At 39.3% G+C, this 26,376-nt stretch overlaps 1 protein-coding gene across 30 annotated transcripts in view; it reads left to right on the top strand.

Annotated features, from left to right (window-relative positions):
* The window catches only part of ttn.2 (titin, tandem duplicate 2), a 179,212-nt gene extending 153,790 nt beyond the window's left edge, over positions 1–25,422 (top strand). For all 30 annotated transcript variants that reach the window (XM_073913090.1, XM_073913081.1, XM_073913089.1 and 27 more), the window contains 33 exons: positions 11–307; positions 412–999; positions 1,091–1,393; positions 1,552–2,136; positions 2,345–2,644; positions 2,737–3,039; positions 3,132–3,437; positions 3,530–5,296; positions 5,387–5,680; positions 5,970–6,248; positions 6,338–6,637; positions 6,721–8,787; positions 8,893–9,195; positions 9,280–9,585; positions 9,679–9,969; positions 10,061–10,360; positions 10,494–10,799; positions 10,888–11,190; positions 11,309–11,590; positions 11,682–12,275; positions 12,383–12,673; positions 13,398–13,697; positions 13,813–14,115; positions 14,227–14,529; positions 14,648–15,232; positions 15,324–15,629; positions 15,710–16,009; positions 16,099–16,674; positions 16,794–17,099; positions 17,200–17,793; positions 17,906–23,623; positions 23,713–24,009; positions 24,095–25,422. In XM_073913090.1, the coding sequence (XP_073769191.1) occupies positions 11–307; positions 412–999; positions 1,091–1,393; positions 1,552–2,136; positions 2,345–2,644; positions 2,737–3,039; positions 3,132–3,437; positions 3,530–5,296; positions 5,387–5,680; positions 5,970–6,248; positions 6,338–6,637; positions 6,721–8,787; positions 8,893–9,195; positions 9,280–9,585; positions 9,679–9,969; positions 10,061–10,360; positions 10,494–10,799; positions 10,888–11,190; positions 11,309–11,590; positions 11,682–12,275; positions 12,383–12,673; positions 13,398–13,697; positions 13,813–14,115; positions 14,227–14,529; positions 14,648–15,232; positions 15,324–15,629; positions 15,710–16,009; positions 16,099–16,674; positions 16,794–17,099; positions 17,200–17,793; positions 17,906–23,623; positions 23,713–24,009; positions 24,095–24,393 (20,252 nt within the window). In that variant the 3' untranslated portion in view covers positions 24,394–25,422. The remainder of the gene's footprint in view (positions 1–10; positions 308–411; positions 1,000–1,090; positions 1,394–1,551; positions 2,137–2,344; positions 2,645–2,736; positions 3,040–3,131; positions 3,438–3,529; positions 5,297–5,386; positions 5,681–5,969; positions 6,249–6,337; positions 6,638–6,720; positions 8,788–8,892; positions 9,196–9,279; positions 9,586–9,678; positions 9,970–10,060; positions 10,361–10,493; positions 10,800–10,887; positions 11,191–11,308; positions 11,591–11,681; positions 12,276–12,382; positions 12,674–13,397; positions 13,698–13,812; positions 14,116–14,226; positions 14,530–14,647; positions 15,233–15,323; positions 15,630–15,709; positions 16,010–16,098; positions 16,675–16,793; positions 17,100–17,199; positions 17,794–17,905; positions 23,624–23,712; positions 24,010–24,094) is intronic.
* Positions 25,423–26,376: the final 954 nt, after the last annotated feature.

The raw sequence follows: 26,376 nt of genomic DNA, 5'->3' as shown, positions 1-26,376 counted from the left end.
TTACTTTTAGAAAAACCAAGCCCACCACCCAAGCTTGGGGTAACTGATGTCACAAAAGAAAGTGTCTCACTAGCATGGCTTAAACCAGAACATGATGGAGGAAGCAGAATAACAAACTACCTGGTTGAGGCCCTTGAAAAAGGACAACAAAAGTGGATAAAGTGTGGTTCCACCAAATCCACTCATTTCGTTGTTGATGGTTTGAGAGAAAATGCTGAATACTACTTCAGAGTTCGTGCTGAAAACCATGCTGGGCTAAGCGACCCCAAAGACATGGTTTTACCTGTGCTTGTTAAAGACCAGCTGGGCAAGTTATTTATTATGGATTGTTTTTTATTTTTGAACATATGTAATATTTAAATACCACTTGTTGAATTATTATCTAATGCTGTTGCTTTCTGTAATCAACAGAGGCGCCAGAAATTAATATGAAGGACTTCCAACACAATACTGCCTATGTTAAGGCAGGTTCAAATCTCAAGATTGAGATCCCCCTTACTGGTAAACCTTTACCAAAAGTTTCCCTGTCTAAAGATGGACAGGTTCTAAAGTCTACCATGAGATTCAACTTTGATGTGACAACTGACTCCCTTATAATTTATTTGCGTGAGAGTGTTGCTTCAGATGCAGGCAGATATGATATCACAGCCTCTAACTCTAATGGAACCACAAAATCTTTTGTGAATGTTGTGGTTCTTGATAGACCAGGTCCAGCGGTTGGGCCTGTTGAAATGTGTGATATCACAGAGGACAGTGTGAGTCTGAAGTGGTTGCCTCCTGCATATGATGGTGGAAGCCCAATCACCAACTACATTGTTCTCAAACGTGAGACCACTACTGCCAACTGGATAGAAGTTTCATCTGCTGTTGCAAGGTGCACAATCAAGATCATGAAGCTGAATACTGGCGTTGAGTACCAGTTCAGAATCAAGGCTGAGAATCGCTTTGGCATCAGTGAGCACATTGATTCACAAACTGTGACAGTCAGTCTTCCATACAGTGAGTAAAATATATATCTTCATATACAAACTGACAAGTACAAATTCATGGCTATTAAGCACTAATGAAAAACTACTCCATTTTGTTTCAGCACTTCCTGTGGCACCTTCACAACCATGGGTGTCAGCTGTAACAAAGGAAAGTATCGTTGTAAACTGGAAGGAGCCATCCTCAGATGGTGGAAGCCATGTCTTCGGATATCACCTTCAAATGAAAGACAGAAACAGTATTCTTTGGCAGAAAGTTAACACAACTGTTATTCGTGCTACACACTTTAAAGTAACAAATGTGAATGCTGGTTTGATCTACGAGTTCAAGGTTGCAGCTGAAAATGCTGCTGGTATTGGTCCAATTAGCAAGTCCTCAGATCCTGTGCTTGCAATCGATGCTTGTGGTAAGTATTTTTGCATATTAATTTGAATTAATATTGTTATATAATTAATTTTAGTTTATATATATATATATATATATATATATATATATATATATATATATATATATGTATATGTATAAAATACAAATTATTCTTAACCATTTTTTTTTTCTTTACAGAACCTCCCAACAGTGTTAGAGTCACTGATATCACAAAGAACTCTATTAGTCTAGCCTGGCAGAAACCTTCATATGATGGTGGAAGTAAAATTACTGGATATTTAATTGAAATGAAAGATGGTCCAAAAGGCAGATGGTCAAAAGCTAATTTGACAAATGTTACTGACACCAAGTTTACTGTATCAGGCTTGACTCAGAATGAATCTTATGAATTCCGAGTCATGGCTAAAAATGCAGTTGGTTCAGTCAGTAACCCATCTGAAATTGTTGGACCAGTCACATGTGTGGACACTTATGGTGCCCCTGAGGTTGATCTTCCTCAGGAATATCTCGATGTTGTGAAATACAAAGCTGGTGCTACGGTTCAGCTTAAAATTGGTATTGTTGCTAAACCTCAACCAACAATTGAATGGTACAAGGACGGAAAAGAACTTGAGTCTGGAGCACAGATTTCTATTTCCAACACCACTGAGTTTACATGCATTTCAGTCAGGGAAGCCACTCGTCTGAATACTGGAACATACGAACTCAAGATCAAGAACTCTTTAGGCTCTGCATATGCTGCGGTTAGAGTACTTGTTCAAGGTAAGTTTAAATTTTTACTGCTAAATAACTTTTCATAACTTGCATCATATTTATCATCACATCTAATAATAATTCTGTTTTTTGAATAACATGTTTTTAATTTAATTAAAAAGTGGATGTATAAAACATTTAATAAATTGTATGCCTCGATGCATCAACTTTAAAAGCCCTAATCTGAATTACTCTGACTTTTTGCTCACTTTTTCAGACAAACCTGGACCCCCTGCTGGAGAGATACAGTTTAAGAAAATCACAGCTGATACTATGACCATCATGTGGGATCCTCCAGCTGATGAAGGTGGCGCAATGGTCACCCACTACATTGTGGAGAAACGTGAGACAAGCAGAATTATGTGGTCCATAATCTCAGAAAAATTACAAGACTGCATTGTCACAGTCCCAAGGCTAATTAAGGGCAATGAATACATCTTCCGTGTTCGTGGCGTAAACAAACATGGAGTTGGTGATCCTTTGGAATCTAGACCAGTAATTGCACAGAATTCCTTTGGTAAGAAGTTTTTTTTTTACTGTTTATTTATTTATTTATTATTACATTTGTTATCTATTGTGATTTAATGTATTTTTTTTTTCTTTTCACAGTTCATCCTAGTCAGCCTTCTAAACCTCAAGTCACCATGATTACAAGGTCAACAATGACTGTGGTGTGGGAAAGACCAAGTTTGGATGGTGGCAGTGACATTGATGGATATTACTTAGAGAAACGAGAGAAGAAAAGTCTACAGTGGTTCAAGGTTATAAAAGATCCAATCCGTGATACCAGACAAAAAGTCCACAACCTCACAGAAGGAAATGAATATCAGTATCGTGTCTGTGCAATCAACAAAGCTGGTGCAGGTCCATATTCTGATGTCTCCATCTTCTACAAAGCTTATGACCCAATTGGTATGTTTTTTTTTTCTCTAGACTGTTTTTAAGAATGTGAATATAAATGAGTATAATGTATGCAATCATAAACATATAAATTGCTGTTTTAGATCCACCAAGTGAGCCTACCAAGCTCAGAGTTGTTGATTCAACAAAGACATCAATTACTCTTGGATGGGTGAAGCCTGTTTATGATGGTGGGAGCGAAATCACAAGCTACGTTATTGAACAAAGAATAGCTGATGAGACAGAATGGGTCACTATAAGTTCTAAAGGAGAAGTAAGAACTACTGAGTTTGTTGTGTCCCATTTAAAACCTGGAGTTTACTACTACTACCGTGTCTCTGCTGTGAATTGTGTTGGAACTGGACGTTCGATTGAGATTGTGCAGCCAGTGCAGGCCAAAGATATTCTGGGTTTGTACTTTTTAACGGTCAAAATTATAAAATGTTTTACTGATTTTTCTTACAATAGCCTAATCAAATATGTTTCTTTTTCAATTTAACAGAGGAAGCTGATGTGGATCTTGACATCTCAATGTCAACTCAGTACATAGCTAAGGCTGGTAGAGATGTTGAAATTGTAATTCCTCTTAAGGGTAGACCTGCCCCAAATGTTACATGGCGAAAGGGAGACAAAAACATTAGTGGTGATGCAAGATATGCCATCAGAAACACAGAATACTCAACTACACTGATCATTCCAAAAGTCACAAGGGATGACACTGGCAAATATCTTCTTGAAATTGAAAATGGAGTTGGGGAGCCAAAAACCATCACAGTTTCTGTTAAAGTATTGGACACACCATCTGCCTGTAACAGGTTGATAGTGAAGAATGTGACAAGAGGTAAACTTACTCTAAGCTGGGAACCACCTTATATTGATGGTGGCTCTCCAATCACAAATTACGTTGTTGAAAAGAAGGATGCTAAAATGAAGGCATTCACTATTGTGACAAATGAATGTGCCAATACAACCTATAAAGTTGATGGACTGTCTGAAGAAATTTCTTATTTCTTCCGTGTTTCTGCTGAAAATGAATATGGTGTTGGCGATCCTTGTGAGACTGAGCAGCCTGTGAGAGCAACAGAGATGCCTGGTGCTATAAAAGATCTTGTACTGGTGGACTCAACTAATACATCTGTATCACTGGCATGGACAAAGCCAGATCATGATGGTGGAAGTCACATTAATGAGTACATTATTGAGAAAAAAACAAAGGATGAAGAAACATGGAGCTCTGGTGGCACATGCAGACGTTGCCAGTGTGAAGTAACTGAACTTAAAGAGCTTTCTGAAGTTTACTTTAGAGTTTTTGCAAAAAATGAGAAGGGTCGCAGTGACTTCTCTCAAATCGGGCCAATCACTGTAAAGGAATTCCTTATACCTCCTGAGGCAAACCTTATTGATTATCCTAATGGAGAATTAAGTGTTCGCATTGGACAAAATGTGAATATTGACTTACCCTACAAAGGTAAACCCAAACCAATTATTCAGTGGATGAAAGACGATGTTATACTCAAGGAAAGTGAACAAGTTCGTTTCAGGCAAACAGAGAACAAGGCAAGTCTCATTGTAAGAAATGCAAGAAAGGAAAATGCAGGAAAATACACCTTGGTACTTGATAACAAACTTGTCAAGAACTTCTTTGACATCAAAGTCATTACACTTGGGCCACCATCTCAGCCCATAGGCCCAATCCGTTTTGATGAAATTAAAGCCCAGAGTATTATTATCTCATGGGATGTACCCCAAGAAGATGGCGGAGGAGAGATCACCTGCTACAGTGTAGAAAAGCGAGAGACATCTCAAGCAGCATGGAAGATAGTTTGCTCTAGTGTGGTCAGGACAACATTCAAGATACCAAATTTAGTTAAGGGTACAGAATACCAATTTAGGGTGCGTGCAGAGAACAAATATGGAGTAAGTGATCCTCTAACCTCACCAGATGTGGTCGCTCAACACCAATATAAGCCACCAGGTCCACCAGGAAAACCTGTAGTATTCAATGTTACAAGTGATGGCATGACTGTTCAGTGGGATGCCCCAGGTTTTGATGGTGGTTCTCCAATCACTGGATACCACCTTGAGAAGAAAGACAGGAACAGCTTATTGTGGATGAAAGTGAATACCAGTGTTATTTCTGGAAGAGAATACAGAGTCATTGGACTTATTGAAGGTCTGGAATATTCATTCAGAGTGTATGCACAAAACAATGCTGGAATGAGTCCAGTCAGTGAACAGAGCAAACACAAACTGGCAATTTCTCCTGTTGGTAAGTTTTAATAATTTTTATTGTCACATCAATCCGTGATGATATTTTACAATGTTTAGGTTTGTAATTGTGCCATTTTTCTCTTATTAGATCCTCCTGGCACACCTAACTGCATTGATGTTACAAGAGACTCTGTAACACTTCAATGGGAACCACCAAAACGTGATGGAGGCAGTAGGATTGTAGCATACAGTGTTGAAAGACGTCAAGGAAGAGCACGTTGGTTGAGATGCAATTTCATTGATGTTAGCGAATGTCAGTTTACAGTAACAGGCCTTGCTGCTGGAGATCGCTTCGAATTCAGGGTAATTGCCAGAAATGCTGTTGGAACAGTTAGTCCACCATCCCAGTCCTCTGGCTACATCATGACCAAGGATGAAAGTGGTATGTACTGGCAAAGGCATCGAGTGCATATTGATCAACATTTTTATTGCAATTCATCAATGTAGATTTTGTCAAAGCGGCTTAACATAGATGAAGTTCTAGTAAATTGAAACTGCTTCTGTCCAGTTTTCACAGTTGAATTTCAGTTTAGTTCAGTTCTGTATAATGTAAAGGACTGCTAAAAGTTGTGAATGTTCTGATTGTTAAGAATTAAACATATTCTAATAAGTGCGAATTTTCCCAAAGGAGTTATTTAGTAATAAATAAATAACTTTTAATTTCTTTTTAGTCATCCCTCAGATTGAATTTGAAGCTGAGAAATCCCTCACCATCAAGGCAGGAGAAAATATTAAACTCAGCTGCAGTATAAGTGGACGTCCTGTACCTCAAGTTACTTGGTATAAAGATGGAAAGGAAGTTGACAAAATGCTTGTTGACATCACAACTGTTATTGGATCAAGCTCACTGTTCATCAGAGATGCTGACCGTAACCATCGTGGTATCTACACAGTTGAGGCCAAGAACAGTTCCGGCACAACAAAAGTGGATGTTCTTGTTAGAGTACAAGGTATGGTCTGAAAAAAGTTTGGATTTATAAAAATTACAAAGAAAGGTCTTCATCTTTTTCATTGCTTATATGTATTCTGTGTTCTTCAGATACTCCTGGACCACCCGAAGGCCCACTTCGCTTTACAAATATTTCTGCAGAGAAAGCAACTCTTTGGTGGAGCCCACCTGAAAATGATGGCTGTGCAGCCATCAGTAATTATGTGATTGAGAAGCGTGAGACTTCCAGAATTTCATGGGCACTTGTAACATCCAAGTGTGAAGCCTGCTCCTTCAATGCCACAAAACTGATTAAAGGAAATGAATATCAGTTCCGTGTATCCGCTGTCAATAAATTTGGAGTTGGCAAGCCACTAGAGTCTGATCCAATCATTGCTCAGATGCAGTACAGTAAGTAAAGTTGTTCTTGATCTAGTTCTTTGCTTATTTAGTATTGATTGTTCTTTTCTTTAACACATTTTTATATCTCACAGCTGTGCCAGATGCACCTGGAACACCTGACTGTACTCATGTGACAGGAAACAGTATTACTCTGTGCTGGACAAGACCAAGACATGATGGTGGAAATGAAATTAAACAATACATCCTTGAAAGACGGGAAAAGAAGAGTTTAAGATGGGTGAAGGTTTCAGCTAAAAGACCAATAACTGAGCTTAGGCACAGAGTAACAAACCTTACAGAAGGGAATGAATATGAATTCCGTGTTATGGCTGAAAATGGTGCTGGAATTGGACCTGCAAGTGGTATATCCAGATTGTTCAAGTGCAGAGAGCCAACAAGTGCACCCAGTGCACCAACTTTGGTGAAGGTCATTGATTCCACCAAGACGTCTGTTACCCTGGCATGGACCAAACCAGTGTTTGACGGTGGTTTGGAAATCATTGGTTACATTATAGAGATGTGCAAGGCAAGCCTTGAGGAATGGCACCGAGTCAACAATCAGACGTGCATCCAGACACATTACAGAGTAACAGAGTTAGAATCAGGTGAAGAATATAAATTCCGTGTTTGTGCTGTCAATGGTGCTGGCAAGGGAGAATTCTCTGAGACTCCACATATAGTACAAGCAGTTGACAGACTGACCTCGCCAGAAATTGATATAGATGCAGACTTCAAGCAAACACATATTGTAAAGAATGGTGGAACTGTCAAACTTCATATTCCTTTCCGTGGAAAACCAGTTCCACTTGCCACATGGACAAAGGCAGATGGAGATCTTGGTGTAATGGTGGATATAAATACAACCGATACATTCAGCACCTTGACAATTGAAAATTGCACTAGATATGATGCTGGCAAATATACACTCTCTCTTGAAAACAACAGTGGCCGTAAAACCATTACACTAACAGTCAAAGTGTTGGACACACCTGGACCTCCAGGACCTCTTTCATTCAAGGATGTGACAAGGGGTGCTCTGACACTTATGTGGGATGCACCATCAAATGATGGAGGGGCACGTGTTCATCACTACATTGTTGAAAAGCGAGAGGCAAGTCGATTAAGTTGGCAGGAGGTCAGTGAAAGGTGCACACGTCAAATCCTGCGAGTCATCAACCTTGATATTGGTGTGGCATACTTTTTTAGAGTTACAGCTGAAAATCAATACGGCAAAGGTGAGCCATATGAAATGACAGAGCCTATTATAGCCACAGAAGAGCCTGCATCTCCCAAGCGACTGGATGTCATTGATACAACATCCACAACAGCTAGCCTAGTGTGGATGAAACCTGAGCATGATGGCGGAAGCCGAATTACTGGATACATTGTTGAGACTAGAAAGAAGGGCTCTGCTAACTGGGTTTTTGGAGGTCAAACTAAATCTCTGAAAATGGTTCTTGAAGGCCTGGTTGAGAACACTGAATATGAGTTCCGTGTAAAGGCTCAGAATGATGCTGGCATAAGTCAACCACGAGATGCACTAGCCTCTGTCATTATAAAGGAGCCACGTATAGAGCCAACCGCAGATCTGAGTAGTATAGATAAACAACTCATTACTTGCAAAACTGGAAATTCTTTTGCCATTGATATTCCAATAAGTGGCAGACCAGCCCCCAAGGTAACATGGAAGCTTGAAGAAATGAAACTTAAAGAAACAGACAGAGTCTCGATTAAGATCTCTAAAGACAGAACCACTCTGCTGGTTAAGGATGCCAAGAGGGGCGACAGTGGAAAGTATTATCTCACGCTTGAAAATGCAGCTGGATCAAAGACATTCACTGTTACGGTTATTGTCATTGGTAGACCAACCCCACCAACTGGACCTGTTGAAATTTCAGGAGTATCATCAGAATCCTGTGTGTTGACTTGGGGAGAACCTAGTGATGATGGTGGAACAGACATAACCAACTATATTGTTGAGAAACGTGAGTCTGGCTCCACAACATGGCAGGTTGTGAATTCAAGTGTGAAACGGACCACCATCAAAGTAACTCATCTCACCAAGTACATGGAGTACACTTTCAGAGTCTCTGCTGAGAACAAGTTTGGTGTTAGCAAGTCCATTGAATCTCAAGCTATTGTTGCTGAACATCCATTCAGTGAGTATTTAGCATGATATAATATTAGCTGACTTTTAACTGATTTTTTTTTATTATTCTCTTGTTTTTATTCTAATACATGTAACATTTCTAATGTGTTTTCAGTCTCACCAAGCCCACCAACTCGTCCTGATGTAGTTTCTGTGTGTGCTAATGCAATTTCTATTCGTTGGGATGTGCCATATCATGATGGTGGAAGCCAAGTAACTGGATACTGGATTGAAAAGAAAGAGCGTAATACCATTCTTTGGGTGAGGGAGAACAAGATTCCTTGTGTTGAGTGCCATTACAAGGTCTCCACCCTTATTGAGGGTCTTGAGTATCAGTTCAGAGTATATGCAATGAATATTGCTGGTTTGAGTAAAGCAAGTGAACCATCAAGACCAGTATTGGCTCTAAATCCAGTTGGTAAGTTTTTGTTTTACTTTCTCCTATAATTTATATATTTGTTTGTGGCTTAATATTTATCCAGTGCTTTTATGTGCATTTTAGATCCACCTGGCACACCAGAAGTTTATGATGTAACCAAGACCTCAGTGTCTATTAGATGGTCTGTGCCATTTAATGATGGTGGCAGCAAGATTGTTGGATATGTGGTTGAACGCAAGGCATCCAGTGATGACGAAGAAGCTCGCTGGTTGAAGTGCAACTACACCACAATCACAGAAAACTTCTTCACTGTTACATCGCTCGTCGAGGGAGAGCAGTATGAATTCCGTGTTATTGCCAGAAATGGTGCTGGAGTTCACAGTATGCCATCTGCATCATCAGGACTTATAACATGCAAAGATGAATATAGTAAGATGGGATTTCTTAATATTTACAGTTGTGTACAACATAAATATGTGCTGATACGAATATTTATTAATACATTTTATTAATTAATTGCAGCACCACCAAAGGCCGAGCTGGACAGTAAACTTGTGGGTGAGACAATCTCCATTAGAGCTGGATCAGACCTTGTTCTTGATGCTGCTGTTGGTGGAAAACCAGAACCTAAAGTCTTTTGGGCTAAGGGCGACAAGGAGCTGGATCCTGGAGAGAAATACTCTCTGACATACACAAGCACAAGAGCGATGGCAATCATTAAATCATGTGACAGAAACGATACTGGAAGATACATCCTTACTGTAAAGAATGCAAGTGGAATCAAAACATCTGCTGTCAATGTTAAAGTACTTGGTAAGAACATAATAAATAACAGTCTTCATAGTGTTTTATTAAAAAATAAATTTTTACTGCATATTTCATGATAATATATTTTTTGTTTAAGATACACCTGGTCCACCTGCGGGTACAATAACAATCAGCAGGGTCACAGACGAGAAATGCACAGTTTCCTGGAAGATTCCTTTAGAGGATGGTGGAGATCATGTCAGTCACTATATTGTTGAAAGACGCGAGACAAGCAGACTCAACTGGGTCATTATGGAAACTGAATGCAAGACTCTGTCTTGTGTCAGCACAAAACTGATCAAGAACAATGAGTACATTTTCCGTGTCAGAGGTGTAAATAAATATGGGCCTGGTGTACCCCTGGAGTCTGAACCAGTTATTGCAAGAAATGCATACAGTAAGTATGGTTAAAATTATTATAACATATAAAATTATAAAATTATTATTATAATATTATTATTAACATTTCTGTTAATAATCTAGAATTTTAAAATCTAAGTATTAATATTTGTTTATAATTTAAATTATAGCTGTTCCAACACCTCCGGGAACTCCAGATATTACTGCTATTGGAAAAGAACACGTTATTATTGAGTGGTTTAAGCCAGAGAATGATGGTGGAAGTGAAATCAAAAACTACCTTGTGGATAAACGTGAGAAGAGCAGTGTTAGATGGACAAGAGTAAACAAAACCTACACCATTTATGATACACGCCTGAAAATCACTGGTCTCCTTGAGGGTAGTGATTATCAGTTCCGCGTTTCAGCCGTCAATGCTGCTGGCACCAGTGCTCCAAGTGACGCATCTCAGTATGCTCACTGTAAAGACCCAACATGTGAGTAAAACTGACCAGCGTGGTTTCAAATATTTAAAGGCTTAGATATTTTGGAAACATGCTAATAACCTGCCATTTTATTTTACAGATACCCCAGCACCACCATCAGTTCCTCGTATTACAGATACCACAAAGCACAGTATTAGTATGACATGGACCCGACCAATGTATGATGGTGGATCTGATGTCACAGGCTATATTGTTGAGATTCTGGAGGAGGGAACAGAGCAGTGGTATAGAGCCACACAGAAGACATTGACCAGTACTCAGTACACAGTAACTGGTCTGGCAAGTAATAAAAAATACAGCTTTAGAGTGGCTGCTGTCAATGCTATGGGTACTGGGGAATTCAGTGAAGGCAGTATGGAAACTGCACCTTCTGAAAGAGTTGGTAAGTTCTTATATATGGATCCACATGGTTAAAAGCCATCATCAAGCTAATTCTTGCTCCTAAACACTATTTTTTGCATATAGAAATTCTGCATAATTTTTTATTGCTATGTTCTCAGAAATCCCTGATATTGAGCTACCTGATGAACTTAAGAAGACTGTTTGCATCAGAGCTGGCAACACTTTACGTCTTAATGTAACTGTATCTGGAAGACCTGCACCAGTTATAACCTGGAGAAAGACTGGAATTGACCTACAGTCCCGTGGTTTCATAGATACCACAGAAAACTCTACATCATTAATAGTGGAGAAGGTACATCGCTATGATGCTGGAAAATACACAATTGAGGCAGAAAATCCCTCTGGCAAGAAAACTATTACCATTCTCGTCAAGATTTATGGTAAGTAATTGAGTACTATTAATAATGAATACTGTATTCTTAACATTACTGTATTCGAAATATAATTTTAATGTATTCTTGTCTCCTGTAGATACTCCTGGACCATGTGGTGCAGTAAATGTTAAAGATTACACTAAAGAGTCAGTTGTCATCACATGGGATGTGCCTACTATTGATGGTGGTGCTCACATCAACAACTACATAATTGAGAAGCGTGAAGCTTCAATGAAATCTTACAAAACAGTGACAACAGAGTGCAAAAAGACATTATACAGAATCACTGGACTAGAAGAGGGAACACAGTACTTCTTTAGAGTGTTGCCTGAGAATATATATGGTGTCGGAGAACCTTGTGAAACACCTGAACCAGTACTGGTTTGTGAAGTTCCATCTGTTCCTCAAGATCTATATCTCATTGATACAACAAAGTCTACTGTCATTCTTGGATGGGAAAAACCACTTCATGATGGTGGTAGCAGACTTTCAGGCTTTGTCATTGAAGCTTGCAAAACTGGAACTGATCGATGGATGAATGTTGCACATGTGAAATCATCTGTGCTGCAACACACAATTGTCTCACTGACTGAAAATGAGCAATATCTCTTCAGAATCAGAGCTGAAAATAGCAGAGGTGTCAGTGAGCCCAGAGATCTCATGACACCTGTAACAATTCAAGAACAGAGAGGTAAGGTATTAGAAACTTAAATGACACAAGAAAGTCAAAATGAAAGTTTCACATAATGTGTTGCTTGTTTGAATGTTTGAATATGAGTATTTCTATTGTCATTACAGAAATGCCAAAGATTGACTTGACTGGTATCCCACAAAAGATTGTCAATGTGCCAGCTGGTAAGCCAATTGTGCTCAACATTCCCATTAAAGGAAGACCTGCACCAGTCTGTTCATGGTCATTTGGTGGAGTTAAAATGAAAGACAAGCTTGACCGCATTAAGATTGAAACAACTGCGAAATTCACCAAACTGACAGTCCGTGAAACCACAATTGATGATACTGGTGACTACACTCTTAATGTGAAAAATGTGTCCGGAACAGCAACGGAGGTCATCAGAGTTATCATTCTTGGTAAGAAACATTTTATTTTTTTATCCCAGTTTTATAGGTCCACAGCTATAAGCTATGTTTTTTATTATATATATATATATATATATATATATATATATATATATATATATATATATAAATATATGAGCAATTCCAGCGTTATGGATGTGACATTTGCGGTAAAAACTCAAAACATAATTTCACACAGAAAGTATATGTTGACATTATATTGAAATTTCTGTTTATATTTTCCAAAATAGCTCACCACAGAGTTATGGGAGCAGAAAAATATCAATATGTAAACATGTTTTATATTTTAAATTAGAAAAATAAACATGCGTTATGGATATGACAAAAAAAGTTTGCGAATTTATAGTCGACAACAGATTATTTAGGAATTCTGACAGTTAAACTGCACAACCCAAAAGAAACAATGCTCATCAAACAGGTATGAGTCGGCTCACTATAAAATTAAAATGATTGATTTTATTTTATTTGAGATTTTTGCATTTATGAAGAAAAAGTGTCGTTATGGATGTGACACATTTCCGTTATGGATGTGACAGCTGTAAAATAGCCACTTGTGTGATTTTGGCAAATTAAATATAATAGTTTGAAATACTGACAGATACATTTACGAGTATTTTTAAAGTACTGTAAAATACTTGCTAACACAAAAAATGTAGAAACGGTTTGTCTATTTTGGTGAAAACTAAATTATTTTTTATATGTATTTCTTCTCAAGATAAACCTGGAGTACCTGTTGGGCCTATGAAAATTGAAGAGGTTGATGCCACATCTGTGACATGCAGCTGGGAACCACCACAAAAAGACGGAGGTGCAAATGTCAGTGGCTACATTGTTGAGCAACGTGACGCACATCGACCAGGATGGATGTCTGTTTCTGAATCGGTCACAAGACCCGTGTTCAAATTTACAAGACTTGTGGAGGGAACTGAATATGTATTCCGTGTTGCAGCAACAAATCGCTTTGGTATCGGCGGGTTCTTGCAATCTGAGGTCGTTGAGTGCAAGAGTGTCAAAAGTATGTTTTTTTTTTCATAATCCAAATGCTTTCTATTTTCATTTATTCAAATTTACCTTTAAAATATTCAAATATTCAAATTCAAATAAAATTGTTATCAATCCTCTTTTTAAAGCTGTACCTGGAGCACCCAGCACACCTGAAATACTTGATGTGTCTCATGATGGCATGACTCTTACTTGGACACCACCCGAGGATAATGGTGGTTCTACTATTGCTGGCTATATTATTGAACGCAAAGAGGCTGGATCTGACAGGTGGCTTAGCATCAATAAGAATCCAGTGACTATGACAAGATACAGAGCCACAGGACTTATCGAGGGTCTTGAATATGAGTATAGAGTGACAGCTATAAACTCTAGAGGCACTGGAAAACCAAGTGCAAATTCTAAACCAACTATTGCAATGGATCCTATTGGTACGTACAAAGGAGTAAAAATGTACAAATTTATAAAAATTTTATAGAAGGAACTGTTTTGTTAGTAGACTAAACATGTGGTTGTGATTTTCTTTCTTTTTCTTTTAACAGAGCCTCCTGGTATTCCACTAAATCCGAGAGTTACAGATACCACAAGAACATCAGTTTCTCTTGCTTGGTCTCCTCCAGAAGAGGAGGGAGGTGCTGCTGTAACTGGTTATCTCATTGAGATGCAAAAAGTTGACCAGGTTGAATGGACAAAATGCAATACAACCCCAACAAAGATTTGTGAATACACTTTGACACATATGCCCCAAGGAGCTGAATACAAGTTCCGTGTTATGGCTTGCAATGCTGGTGGAGCTGGTGAGCCAGCTGAGATTCCAGGAGTGGTAAAAGTTACAGAAATGCTTGGTAAGCTAAAATTCAGAGAAAAATTCTAAATCCCGAGAATAAGAATGTAAACTTATATTAGTATGTCGTATACATTGCATTATCTGTTTGTTATGCAACAAATGTATTTTCTTTTCAGAATACCCTGACTATGAGCTGGAAAAAATCTACCAGGAAGGCTATGTTGTCAGACAAGGTGGCGTCATCAGGCTATCAGTGCCCATCAAAGGCAAACCCTTACCAACATGCAAGTGGACAAAAGAAGGTCGTGACATTTCTCACAGAGCTATGATTGCAACCAGTGAAGAACGTACTGAGCTTGTAATCAAGGAAGCCCATAGAGATGACACCGGTACCTACGATCTTGTGTTGGAAAATAAATGTGGAAGGAAGGCTGTCTATATTAAAGTAAAAGTTATAGGTCGCCCAGATCCACCTGAGGGTCCTCTTGAATTTGATGATATTCAGGCACGTTCAGTCAGAGTAAGCTGGAGACCCCCATCAGATGATGGTGGCTCTGATATATTTGGTTACATTGTGGAGAGGCGTGAAGTACCTAAAGCAGCTTGGTACACTGTGGACTCACGTGTGGTTGATACATCACTTGTGGTGAAGGGACTGAAGGAAAATGTTGAATATCACTTCAAGATCACAGCAGAGAACCAGTTCGGCATTAGCAAATCTCTCAAATCTGATGAATCTGTCACACCAAAGACACCTCTTTGTAAGCATTTTATCATTTGTATTTTTTATAGTTTTACAATAATTATTTTTAAATAATTGCATGAATATTATTTTGTTGCTTGCTTTTCAAGGTCCACCAGAACCTCCTAGTTTCCCTCCAGAAATTATGGATGTTACAAAGACAACGATTGGTCTGTCCTGGTCAAGACCAAAGGATGATGGAGGCTCTCGTGTCACTGGATACTATGTTGAAAGAAGAGAGATTTCCACTGAAAAGTGGGTGCGTCATAATAAGACTCATATCACAACAACAATGTATACTCTCACTGGCCTAATCCCAGATGCAGAGTACCAGTTCCGTGTGGTTGCTCAAAACGATATTGGTCAAAGTGAGCCTGGTCCTGTGTCCGAGTCAGTTGTTTGCAAAGATCCATTTGGTATGTACACCCCCCCCCCCCATATATATATATAATGTTCTTTTTGTTTGCATCCTTAACTTATTCTTTGTGTTCAACAGATAAACCAGGGCAGCCTGGTGAGTTTGATATTATCTCTATAACCAAGGACAGCATAACCATTCACTGGTTGCGTCCTGAATCTGATGGTGGAAAAGAGATCCTTGGGTACTGGATTGAATTCAGGCAAGCAGGTGAAAGTGCCTGGAAAAAGTGCAATAAAGAACGTTCAAAGGACAGGCAGTTTACCATAGGTGGACTCATGGAAGCAACAGAGTATGAGTTCAGAGTGTTTGCTGAGAATGAAACTGGACTGAGTAGACCAAGAAGAACAGCAATGGGCATTAAAACCAAACTGAGTGGTAAGTTAATGCAATGCCACTTAGATTTTTTTTTTTCTGAAACAAATTCACAAATGCGAAGTAACTAACATGTTTAAATTGTCTTCTAGTTGGAGAGGCTCCATGCCTGAAGGAGGATATCAAAGATACTACCACTAAATTAGGAGAGTCTGGAATATTAACATGCCAGATTATTGGAAGACCTCTTCCTGAAATTAAGTGGTATAGGTATGGAAAGGAGTTGATCCAGAGCCGAAAATACAAGATGAGCTCTGATGGCCGAAACCACTCTTTATCAGTAATGACAGATGAACAAGAGGATGAAGGCTTGTATACTTGTAGAGCCGTCAATGAGGCAGGTGAAATTGAGACCAGTGGAAAACTTTTATTGCAGGCTGCACCACAATTCCATCCAGGATTCCCATTGAAAGAAAAATACTATGCAGGCTGTGGAACTAGCCTACGTCTTCATGTTGTTTACATTGGTCGCCCTATTCCACAAATCATGTGGTTCTATGGCAAGAAGCCCCTCAATCCATCAGAGAATGTTATCATTGAAAACACGGAAAGTTACACTCACTTAGTTATCAGAAATGTCCAGCGTAAAACAAATGCTGGAAGATATAAGGTGCAACTCAGCAACAAATTTGGCACAGTTGACACTGTCCTCCGTGTTGAAATCCAAGGTAAATCAGAGTCTGTTTTAATGAAAAACAAAAAAAACCTGAACTGGCATTACAAATGTTTATTATGCATACAATGTGTTTACAAATGTTACAAAGTTTAAAAACTCCTTGTCTTTTAGATAAACCTCTCTTGCCTGAAGGACCAGTCGTTGTTGATGCTCTATTGAAGAGTTCTGTGATCATTAGTTGGAAACCACCAAAGGATGATGGTGGATCAATGATCACAAATTACATTGTAGAGAAACGTGAAGCGAAAGAGGGTGAGCAATGGCATCTTGTATCATCGGCTGTCTCAGGAACCACATGTCGTGTTCCAAACCTCATTGAAAGCTCTGGATATTACTTCCGGGTTTCTGCACAGAATCAGTACGGAATTAGTGAATCTCTTGAGATTCCATCTGTTGTCATTATCAAGAGTCCATTCGGTGAGTGTCATGCATTAATTTGTTTTACACTGTATATATGTTTGTGTGTGTGTGTGTGTGTGTGTTTCAACATAACCAAATCCATTATTTAATTCAACAGAGAAACCTGGAGTCCCACAACGGCCATTTGTTTCATCTGTAACCAAGGATTCATGTGTTGTTTCTTGGAAACCACCAACAAGTGATGGAGGTGCCAAAATTAAGAACTATTTCCTTGAAAAAAGAGAGAAGAAACAGAACAAATGGATTGCAGTTACTACAGGAGAAATCCATGAGACATCTTATACTGCTAAAGGTCTTCTTGAAGGATTTGAATATGAATTCCGTGTCAAGTGTGAAAATATTGGCGGAGAGAGTGACTGGAGTGAGATTTCAGAACCAGTCATTCCAAAATCAGATACAGCTCTCCGTGCCCCATTCTTCAAGGATGAATTGAGAGACATGTGTGTAAAATACAAGGCAAACGCAACCTTTGTCACAAAGGTTGTCGGGCATCCCAAGCCAGTGGTTAAATGGTACAAAAATGGCAAAGAAATTTTAGCTGATGGAGCGAAAATAAAGGTCCAAGAATTCAAAGGAGGTTACTTCCAACTAGTTATCAGCAACGCTGATGAAAATGATGCAGCTGCTTACCAAATTAGAGCTACTAACCAGCTTGGATCAATCTCGACAAGTATGAACCTAGATGTTGAAGGTAAATGTTTCTGATGGTTTATGGTTTTCCTAGCCTTCTTTTCCTTTTCCAAACTATTGTTTTTTTTCTATTTGATATCATGACTTGTCTAATCAGCATTTTTTTCTTCCAGTTCCTGCCAAGATTTACTTACCATTACACCTCCAAGGCATGGGAGCTGTTCATGCCATTCGTGGTGAAGTGGTTACCATCAAGATTCCAATTAGTGGCAAACCTGATCCGGTAGTCACGTGGCAAAAGGGACAAGAGATTATTAACAACACAGCTTACCATCAGGTTATTATCACAAGGTCATTCACCTCCCTGGTGTTCCTAAAGGGAGTACAAAGGAAGGATTCTGGCTACTACATTATTTGTGCCAAAAATCGCTTTGGCATGGATAAGCAGACAGTTGAACTCGATGTTGCAGATGTGCCTGATCCACCAAAAGATGTTAAAGTCAGTGATATTGGCAGAGATACACTCACTCTCACTTGGAGTCCTGGCAATGATGGTGGAAGTGAAATTATTAATTACATTATTGAAAAGTGTCCTACCACTGGAGACCGATGGATTCGTGTTGCACAGACATCTGAATCCCAATATACCGTCATGAGTCTCTTTGGCAAAACAAAGTACCAGTTTAGAGTGATTGCAGAAAACAGGTTTGGGGTGAGTGATCCATCTGCACCAACTGACCCTGTGACTACCAAAGAAGACAAGTTAGCAATTCGAAACTATGATGAAGAAGTGGACGAAACAAGAGAAGTTACAAAGGAAGAGGCACCACATTCAAAAGTCAAACACGTACCATCACTGTACACAGTTTCTGAGGAACTTGCACGTAATGGACAGTTTGGCATTGTCCATCGCAGTATTGAAATTAGCTCTAAGAAAACATTCTTGGCAAAATTCATCAAAGTTAAAGGTGCTGATCGAGAGCTGGTTGCAAGAGAAATTGAGACACTCAATATTGCAAGACATAAAAACTTTCTGTATCTTCATGAATCCTTTGATAGCTTGGAAGAATACGTTCTTATTTATGAATTCCTTTCTGGTATGGACATCTTTGAGCGTCTTGGTATAAACTTTGACCTCACTGAGCAAGAAATTGTTCAGTATCTGAGACAAGTCTGTGGAGCCCTGAAGTTCTTGCATAGCAAAAACTATTGTCATTTTGATATCAGACCTGACAACATTATTTATTCCACAAGGAAAAGCAATACAATCAAGATCATTGAAATGGGCCAGGCTCGGTTGCTTACACCTGGAGAAAACATTAGGATTCAGTTTACTGCCCCAGAGTACTATGCACCTGAAATCCACACCAGTGATTTTGTAACAACTGCCACTGACATGTGGTCTGTAGGTGTTCTTGCTTACGTCCTCTTAAGTGGACTTAATCCGTTTGCTTCTGAATCAAACCAGAAAATGATTGAGCACATTTCAAATGCAGAGTATATGTTTGATAGTGAAGCCTTTAAAGAGACCAGCCTTGAGGCTATGGACTTTGTTGACAGACTGTTAACTAAAGACTCCAAGCTACGTATGACTGCCTCAGAAGCTTTGGAGCACCCTTGGCTCAGGATGAAATTGGAACATGTTAGTTCAAAAGTCATCAAGACTTTGAGACACAAAAGATACTACCAGTCACTTGTGAAAAAGGAATGGAGCACTGTTGTTTCATCAGCACGTGTTGCCTATGGTGGTGGCTACAGAAACCAGAAAAATGTTTCCATTGGAAGAGTGAAAATTGGACATCCTCAACAAGGCTTGAGAGCAGGACCTATCATGCATGGATCTGCTGAAGAGGGAGGACATGTCAGGTTTGTGTGCTGCATTGAAAACTATGATCGAAACACTGAAGTGACCTGGTACTTTGGTTCCCGCAAATTAACTGCAAGCCACAAATATGAAATTACATATGCTAATGGTGTTGCTAGCATCTATGTTAAAGACATTGAAGAATGTGATGATGGATTATATAGATGCAAGGTTGTCAGTGAAGACAGGGAGGACAATGCATATGCTGAGTTATTTGTTGAGACTGTCAGGTCCTTCCGTGAGTACTACCTTGGACGCTCGCTGAAGAAACCCAGGCGTAGAATTGACAAAAGCAAAATTTTGCAGAGGCCACCAGAGTTTACTTTGCCTTTATTCAATCGTTCAGCATACATTGGTGAAGATGTGCGCTTTGGTGTGACCATAACTGTCCATCCAGAGCCAAGTGTTACATGGTTAAAGGCTGGGCACAGAATCAAGCCAGATCCTAAAAAATACACATTCACAAGTGACAAGGGTCTTTATCAGCTCATGATACACAATGTTGACCTCAGTGATGATGCTGAATACACTGTTGTAGCAAACAACAAGTTTGGCGAAGACAGTTGCAAAGCCCGTCTCAATGTAGCACCACATGCTGTTGCTGAGGATACTATGAGACCAATGTTTAAACGTCTCTTAGCCAATATTGATTGTGTTGAGGGGCAGAGCGTCCGCTTTGACTTGAGAGTATCAGGAACCCCAGCACCAACTTTGAAATGGGAGAAAAATGGCAAACCTCTTGAGTTCAGACCACAAGTTGAAGTTGTTCAAGAGGATGTAGACTATTTCATTCTACATATTAGAGAAACTCTCATAGAGGATTCAGGAACATACAGAGTCACTGCAACAAATACAGCTGGATCAGCAAGCTGTCAAGCTACTCTCAAAGTTGAACGACTAACATACACAAGGAGGGAGTTCAAGAGCGAGGAAGAAAGACATATATATGTAAGAAACCAAATAGAAAAGACACTGAAAATGGCACAAGAGTTCTCAAAAGCTGAAGTTGTTGCACTCAATCCTGTAGCACAAGAGGCTTTGAAAGAAGCTGCGGAATTATATAAACCGGCAGTTAGCACCAAGCATGTGCAGGGTGAGTTTGATATCTCTGATAAAGAGGATCAAGAAATAAAGAAAATTATAGAGGAAGAGAAGAAGATACGTATGCCTTATGAAATCCCTGAAGCCCGTGCACATGATCCAACAGTTCTTGATGAAGATAAAATGATTAAACACTTTGTGCCCCTATCTGACATGAAATGGTATAAAAAGTTGCGTGACCAGTATGAAATTCCTGAGAGAATGGAAAGAATAGTTCAGAAGAGACAAAGGCGGATTCGTCTTTCCAGATGGGAGCAATTTTATGTTATGCCACTGCCTAGAATAACTGATCAGTACAGACCGAAATGGCGCATTCCAAAACTTACACAAGATGATTTGGAGACTGTTCGACCAGCCAGGCGTTCACCATCCCCTGAATCAGAGGCATCATTCAGACTGAGAAGACGCTCACTTGGTGATATTTCAGATGAGGAGCTGCTTAAGGAAGAGGAGTATCTGGCAACAAAATTATCAGAAAAAGAAAGACGAGAGCTTGAAGAAGAACTAGAACTGGGCTTCTCTGCCTCCCCACCTAGTGGAAGCCCTGTGCGCTTTGAGTTGTCTGCACTGCGACGTGCCTCACCAAGACCTGTTCACAGAGCTGAAGTGAGACGTGTAGAAGAGACAAAACATGTAACAACGGAGCAAGCTCGAGGCTCTCCTCCTCCTATATCACATTTCTTGAGAAGGAGAAGATCCTTGTCTCCAACATACATTGAACTGATGCGCCCTGTCTCTGAACTCATCAGGCAACCTCGTGCACGCATCCCAACAGAGGCTGAAGTTGAAATAATTGAAAGAAGATCACCCACCCCTGAGAGAACTCGTCCTCGATCACCAAGTCCTGTATCCCCAGAAAGAAGATCCTCCAGATCCTCTTCTAGATTTGAAAGGTCTGCAAGATTTGACATCATGTCTAGATATGAAGCAAGGAAAGCTGCTCTTAAATCTGAGCGCAAATACCAGGTTGTAACACAGCAACCATTCAGTCTTGACCATGCTCCACGTATCACTGTAAGAATGCGCTCTCACCGTGTACCATGTGGTCAAAACACTAAATTCACTTTGAATGTTCAGTCCAAGCCTGATGCCAATATCCAGTGGTTCCACAATGGACAACAAATACAAGAGAGCCACAAATACCAGTTTACAAATATGAGTGGAGTCCTATCTCTCCAGATTAATGACTGTCAGGCTGAGGACACTGGCACATACCGTGCTCTTTGCACAAATTCAAAGGGTGAGGCATCAGACTATGCAACTCTTGATGTTTCAGGTGGAGCATTTACTACATACTCTTCAAGACGTCGAGATGAGGAGGCCCCGACACAAATTGTACCTGATATAACAAAAACAGATTATTATCATTCAACAACAATCAGAGCTTCCTCTGCCTCAAGAACTCACTTGGAGATTCAAGAATTCAAAACAAAGTTAACCGAGAGACATGAAGTTTCTTCCTTTGAAAAGTATGAATCTCAGAGGCTTGCATCATCTCCAATTAGATATGCATCAACTGAATACCTATCATCAGCTTCATATTCATCCTCTGAGAGACATACAACATCAGAAAAGCATGTGTCATCTGAATCAAAGTTAAAAGAATCAGAAACATCTGCTGAAGTATCGGTAAAGAAAATTAAAGCTACCCTTTCAGCCAAAATACTCACAAAACCACATTCTCTGATTGTGTCTGAGGGTGACTCTGCACGATTCGTGTGTGATATTGATGGAGAGCCAGCACCAACTGTCACATGGATGCATGAGGGAAGAACAGTTGTCTCTTCACATCGTATTCATGTGTCTACCACACAGTATAAGTCTACTTTGGAAATTTCATCAGTTGAATATTCAGATGAGGGCAACTATACTGTAGTTGTGGAAAATTCAGAAGGAAAGCAAGAGGCAAGATGTACCTTGGCTATTAATAAACCAATACTTAAAGAGGAAGTAACACCAACACAAGTGAAGTCACCAGAGCCCTCAGTGGCATCTCCGGTGCCACCAATTAAATCTCCAGAGTCATCAGTTACTTCTCCAGTGCCATCTGTAAAGTCCCCAGAGCCCTCTGTGAAATCTCCAGTGCCATCGGTAAAGTCTCCAGAACCTTTGGTAAAATCCCCTGTACCATCACTGAAATCTCCAGAGCCTTCAGTCAAATCCCCTGTGCCTTCCGTAAAGTCTCCAGAACCCCAAATTAAATCACCAGAACCCACTGGCATTAAGTCTCCTGAACCTCGAATTAAATCTCCAGAGGGCATCAAGTCACCATTCAGAGTAAAATCACCAGAGCCAGCCACCTCTCTTCAGAGAGTTAAATCTCCACCTCCTCTTAAATCTCCAGAACCAACCACACCTCAAGGAGTGAAGTCTCCAATAGCTTCACCTCCCAGGGTAAAATCTCCTCCTCCTATTAAGTCTCCTGAGCCAATTGCTTCGCCTCTGAGAGTAAAATCCCCTACAGGACTTAAGTCTCCTGAACCTCAAAGAGCCAAATCCCCACCAACAGTCAAATCTCCTGAACCAATTATGTCACCTAAAAGAATGAAATCACCACTTACAGTGAAGTCCCCAACCCCATCAAAGGAAGCACCACCAAAGATCATTCAGCAACTCAAAGCTGAGGCTTTTGAAGACAAAATTAGGATGATCTTTGTTGCTGAGAGCTCACTGAGAGAAGTTGTGTGGTACAAAGACAGCAGAAAACTAAGCCAAAGCAGTCACTACCAGATTCATTCATCTGCAGATGGAACTTGCTGTCTCTATATATCCGATGTTTCAGAGGACGATCAAGGTGAATATTCATGTGAAATCATAAGTGAGGGAGGAGCAGTGTCAAGAACATCATTCTCTTTTGTTGGGCAAGTGTTTCAAGCAATTTACACAAAAGTTACTGCATTCGTCGCTGCACATAAGGCTGTTCAAGGTAACGTTTTATCTGACCTAAATTAGATTAGTTTTCCTTTTGTTTTCTGCTCTTCTTAATGTCAGTACTTTAAATATTTTTTCTTCCAGAATCCGTGTCTTCCAAAATCCAAGGAGGAAGTGAAATGGTTATTAAGAGGGAAAGTGCTGCAGTTAGCAGCATGCATGAAAGTTTTACCTCAAAATCCATCCACATGGAGAGCACAATGCAAGAGGCATCATTCAGCAGTTCAGCAATGGCTGAGATGAAATTTGAAACTATGTCAATGTCTAGCATGTCATCCATGACATCAGAGTCAGTGTATGCAATGAGCTCAAGCAGTATAATGTCAAGTCATTCACATGCTGAAGAAACTTCAGTCAGAGCAGCCCTTCACAGTGCTCAAGGTAAGAACCAATTTGACTCTAAACAAATATGCACAATTATTACATGATGGCTTATTATCATTTCAAACTAATTTATATTTTATAGGCTTAGCTCCGAGAATTGAAGCTCTTCCTGAAGATATCAGCGTTGAAACTGGAAAGGTTCTTACCGTGGCTTGTGCCTTCTCCGGAGAACCAGCACCTCATATTGAGTGGTCTCGAGGTGGAAAGAAACTGCCTGGAGAAGAAGATAGCAGTAGGTTCCATATTGAGACAACCGAGGACCTCACCACACTCATTATCACTGGTGTGAAAGAGACCGATGCTGGGGCATACACACTCAAACTTTCTAATGAGCATGGATCTGACTTGGCAACTGTTACCATCAGTATTCGATCAAAGTAAAGCCATAATTTATACCCCACCCCTTCCTACGTTAAGCAACTTTGTTTTTATTAAATGAGAGAGAGAAAAGAAAATCTTGATACGTACCTGGATATCTGTTCCTGTAAATATAAACTATTTTTATACCAAACTTGACATTAATTTATGCCAAACTAGACTAAAGTCTAAAGTTATTATAAAATGTGCCATATTGGATAATTATGACTTAGGATTTTTGATCCATTTTTCTGTGACGTGTACATAATGTATATAGCCGAAGTTAACGGTTATGGAAAATGTATGAATTGTTATTTATAACAATATTAACTGAAACAAAAGGAACTAAATATTTATCAGGAGAAAGTTTCACATGGAACGAATACCCTGATGAATCTGAAACTAAACTCTGTGCCTCAACAATAAGTTGAAGTCTTTAAGATTGCCTCAACAGGTAGAGAGGCTCCCTGTTGACGTTACTTTAACTCTGAGAGACTAAGTTATACCTGCATGTTTACATGTGCAGCGATATTACAACCATACTCTTATGCATTGTTACTTGAATGTAAGGCCCTGAGCGCTGTTTGCATTTACCCTCATGTAAGCTGGGCAACTAGGCCTTGTGTTCAGACTGACTATGTCATACCACCATTTTAATGACATGCTCAAGGTGCGAGCGGCCTGCACAATATGAGCAAAAAATGTTTAATGTGCTCTCTTTCTGGCAAGGGACTGCTTGAATAAACTTGAAAAATTAACATCTCCTGGCCAATAAGGAAAGTATGTCTTGCACTCCCTTGCAGAAACAGAGCCTCCTCTTGGAGGATTGCTTTGATGCATTGCGTGTTTGTGTGTTAGTTTAGAATTCATCTTGTAAGTTGTTGGGCAAACATCAAGACAGTGTGCCGCAGCAACACCACCTGCTGTGCAATGGGAAGAAACGGTTTAGATGCCCTGCACTTTGGTTTGATTTTATGTAGAATTGTAGTCTTATCTATATATGCAACCTCCTCGAGTATTAATGATTCAATAAAGCATGTTCTCAGCACAAAAGATTGTTGTCTTGCTTTCATTTAACGTTCCCTGTGTGTGTCATTTATGGATGACACAGTGATAATTTTTCTTACAAATGTACAGTTGACAGAGACGGAACAGTACTGAAATGCATTTCTGACTAAATCCTGTGGGCATGTGCACACTTTATTCAAGAATATATGACAAGTGTTGGGGAAAGTTACTTTTGAAAGTAATGCATTACAATGTTAAAATACTCCCTAAAAAGTAACTAGTTACATTAGTTAGTTACTTAAAGTAATGCATTACATTACTTTTTATTTATTTTTTTACTTTTTACCTGGCTGAGGCTTAATCTCTTTCAGAACTTTTTTTTCTTTCTTTTTTGACAGAGTTTTGCAATTAACAACGCACTGTATAACCTACACCTACATTTACCTTTAAAAAGACATTTTGGATAATGTTATTTGAGAACTTTCTGACCCCAGAGCGGTACATGCCGTATATACAGATTATTGAAAGTTTAAAGCAATGTGTTTGCTACCATTGTGCTATTTTCCCTAGGTAAAATCACTGTCCATTGAGACAATCCCTTTTTCCTCTTCTTCGATACGTTCAAAATAATGAACACATTCTCTCATTGACTGCGTGATTCATCATGACTAATTTTAAATGCAAATATTATCACCTATTTTTGAAATGTAAAAAAAAAAAGTTTACTTGTTACTTAGAAAAGTAATATTACGTAACTTGTGTTACTTGTTACTTGACTATCATATACAGGGCTCAATTTGAATGCCAGCCCCTGTATCCCCTTTTTTGAAGGAAAAAAGACATAAATCATTCTCCCTGTATAACCACAATCTACATTTGGGATAAAGTGGTAATGTTAAGTGAGCATACTTTTCAGAAATTACCACCTTTTTTGTGAAATGAACCTGACTAATGTCCAAACTCTGAAATAGTCTGTATTAGGGCTGGGCGGTGTGACGG

The sequence above is a fragment of the Danio rerio genome, chromosome 9 (assembly GCF_049306965.1).
Source record: "Danio rerio strain Tuebingen ecotype United States chromosome 9, GRCz12tu, whole genome shotgun sequence".
Classification (NCBI taxonomy): Eukaryota; Metazoa; Chordata; class Actinopteri; order Cypriniformes; family Danionidae; genus Danio; species Danio rerio.
This window is presented reverse-complemented; position numbering and strand designations above follow the sequence as displayed.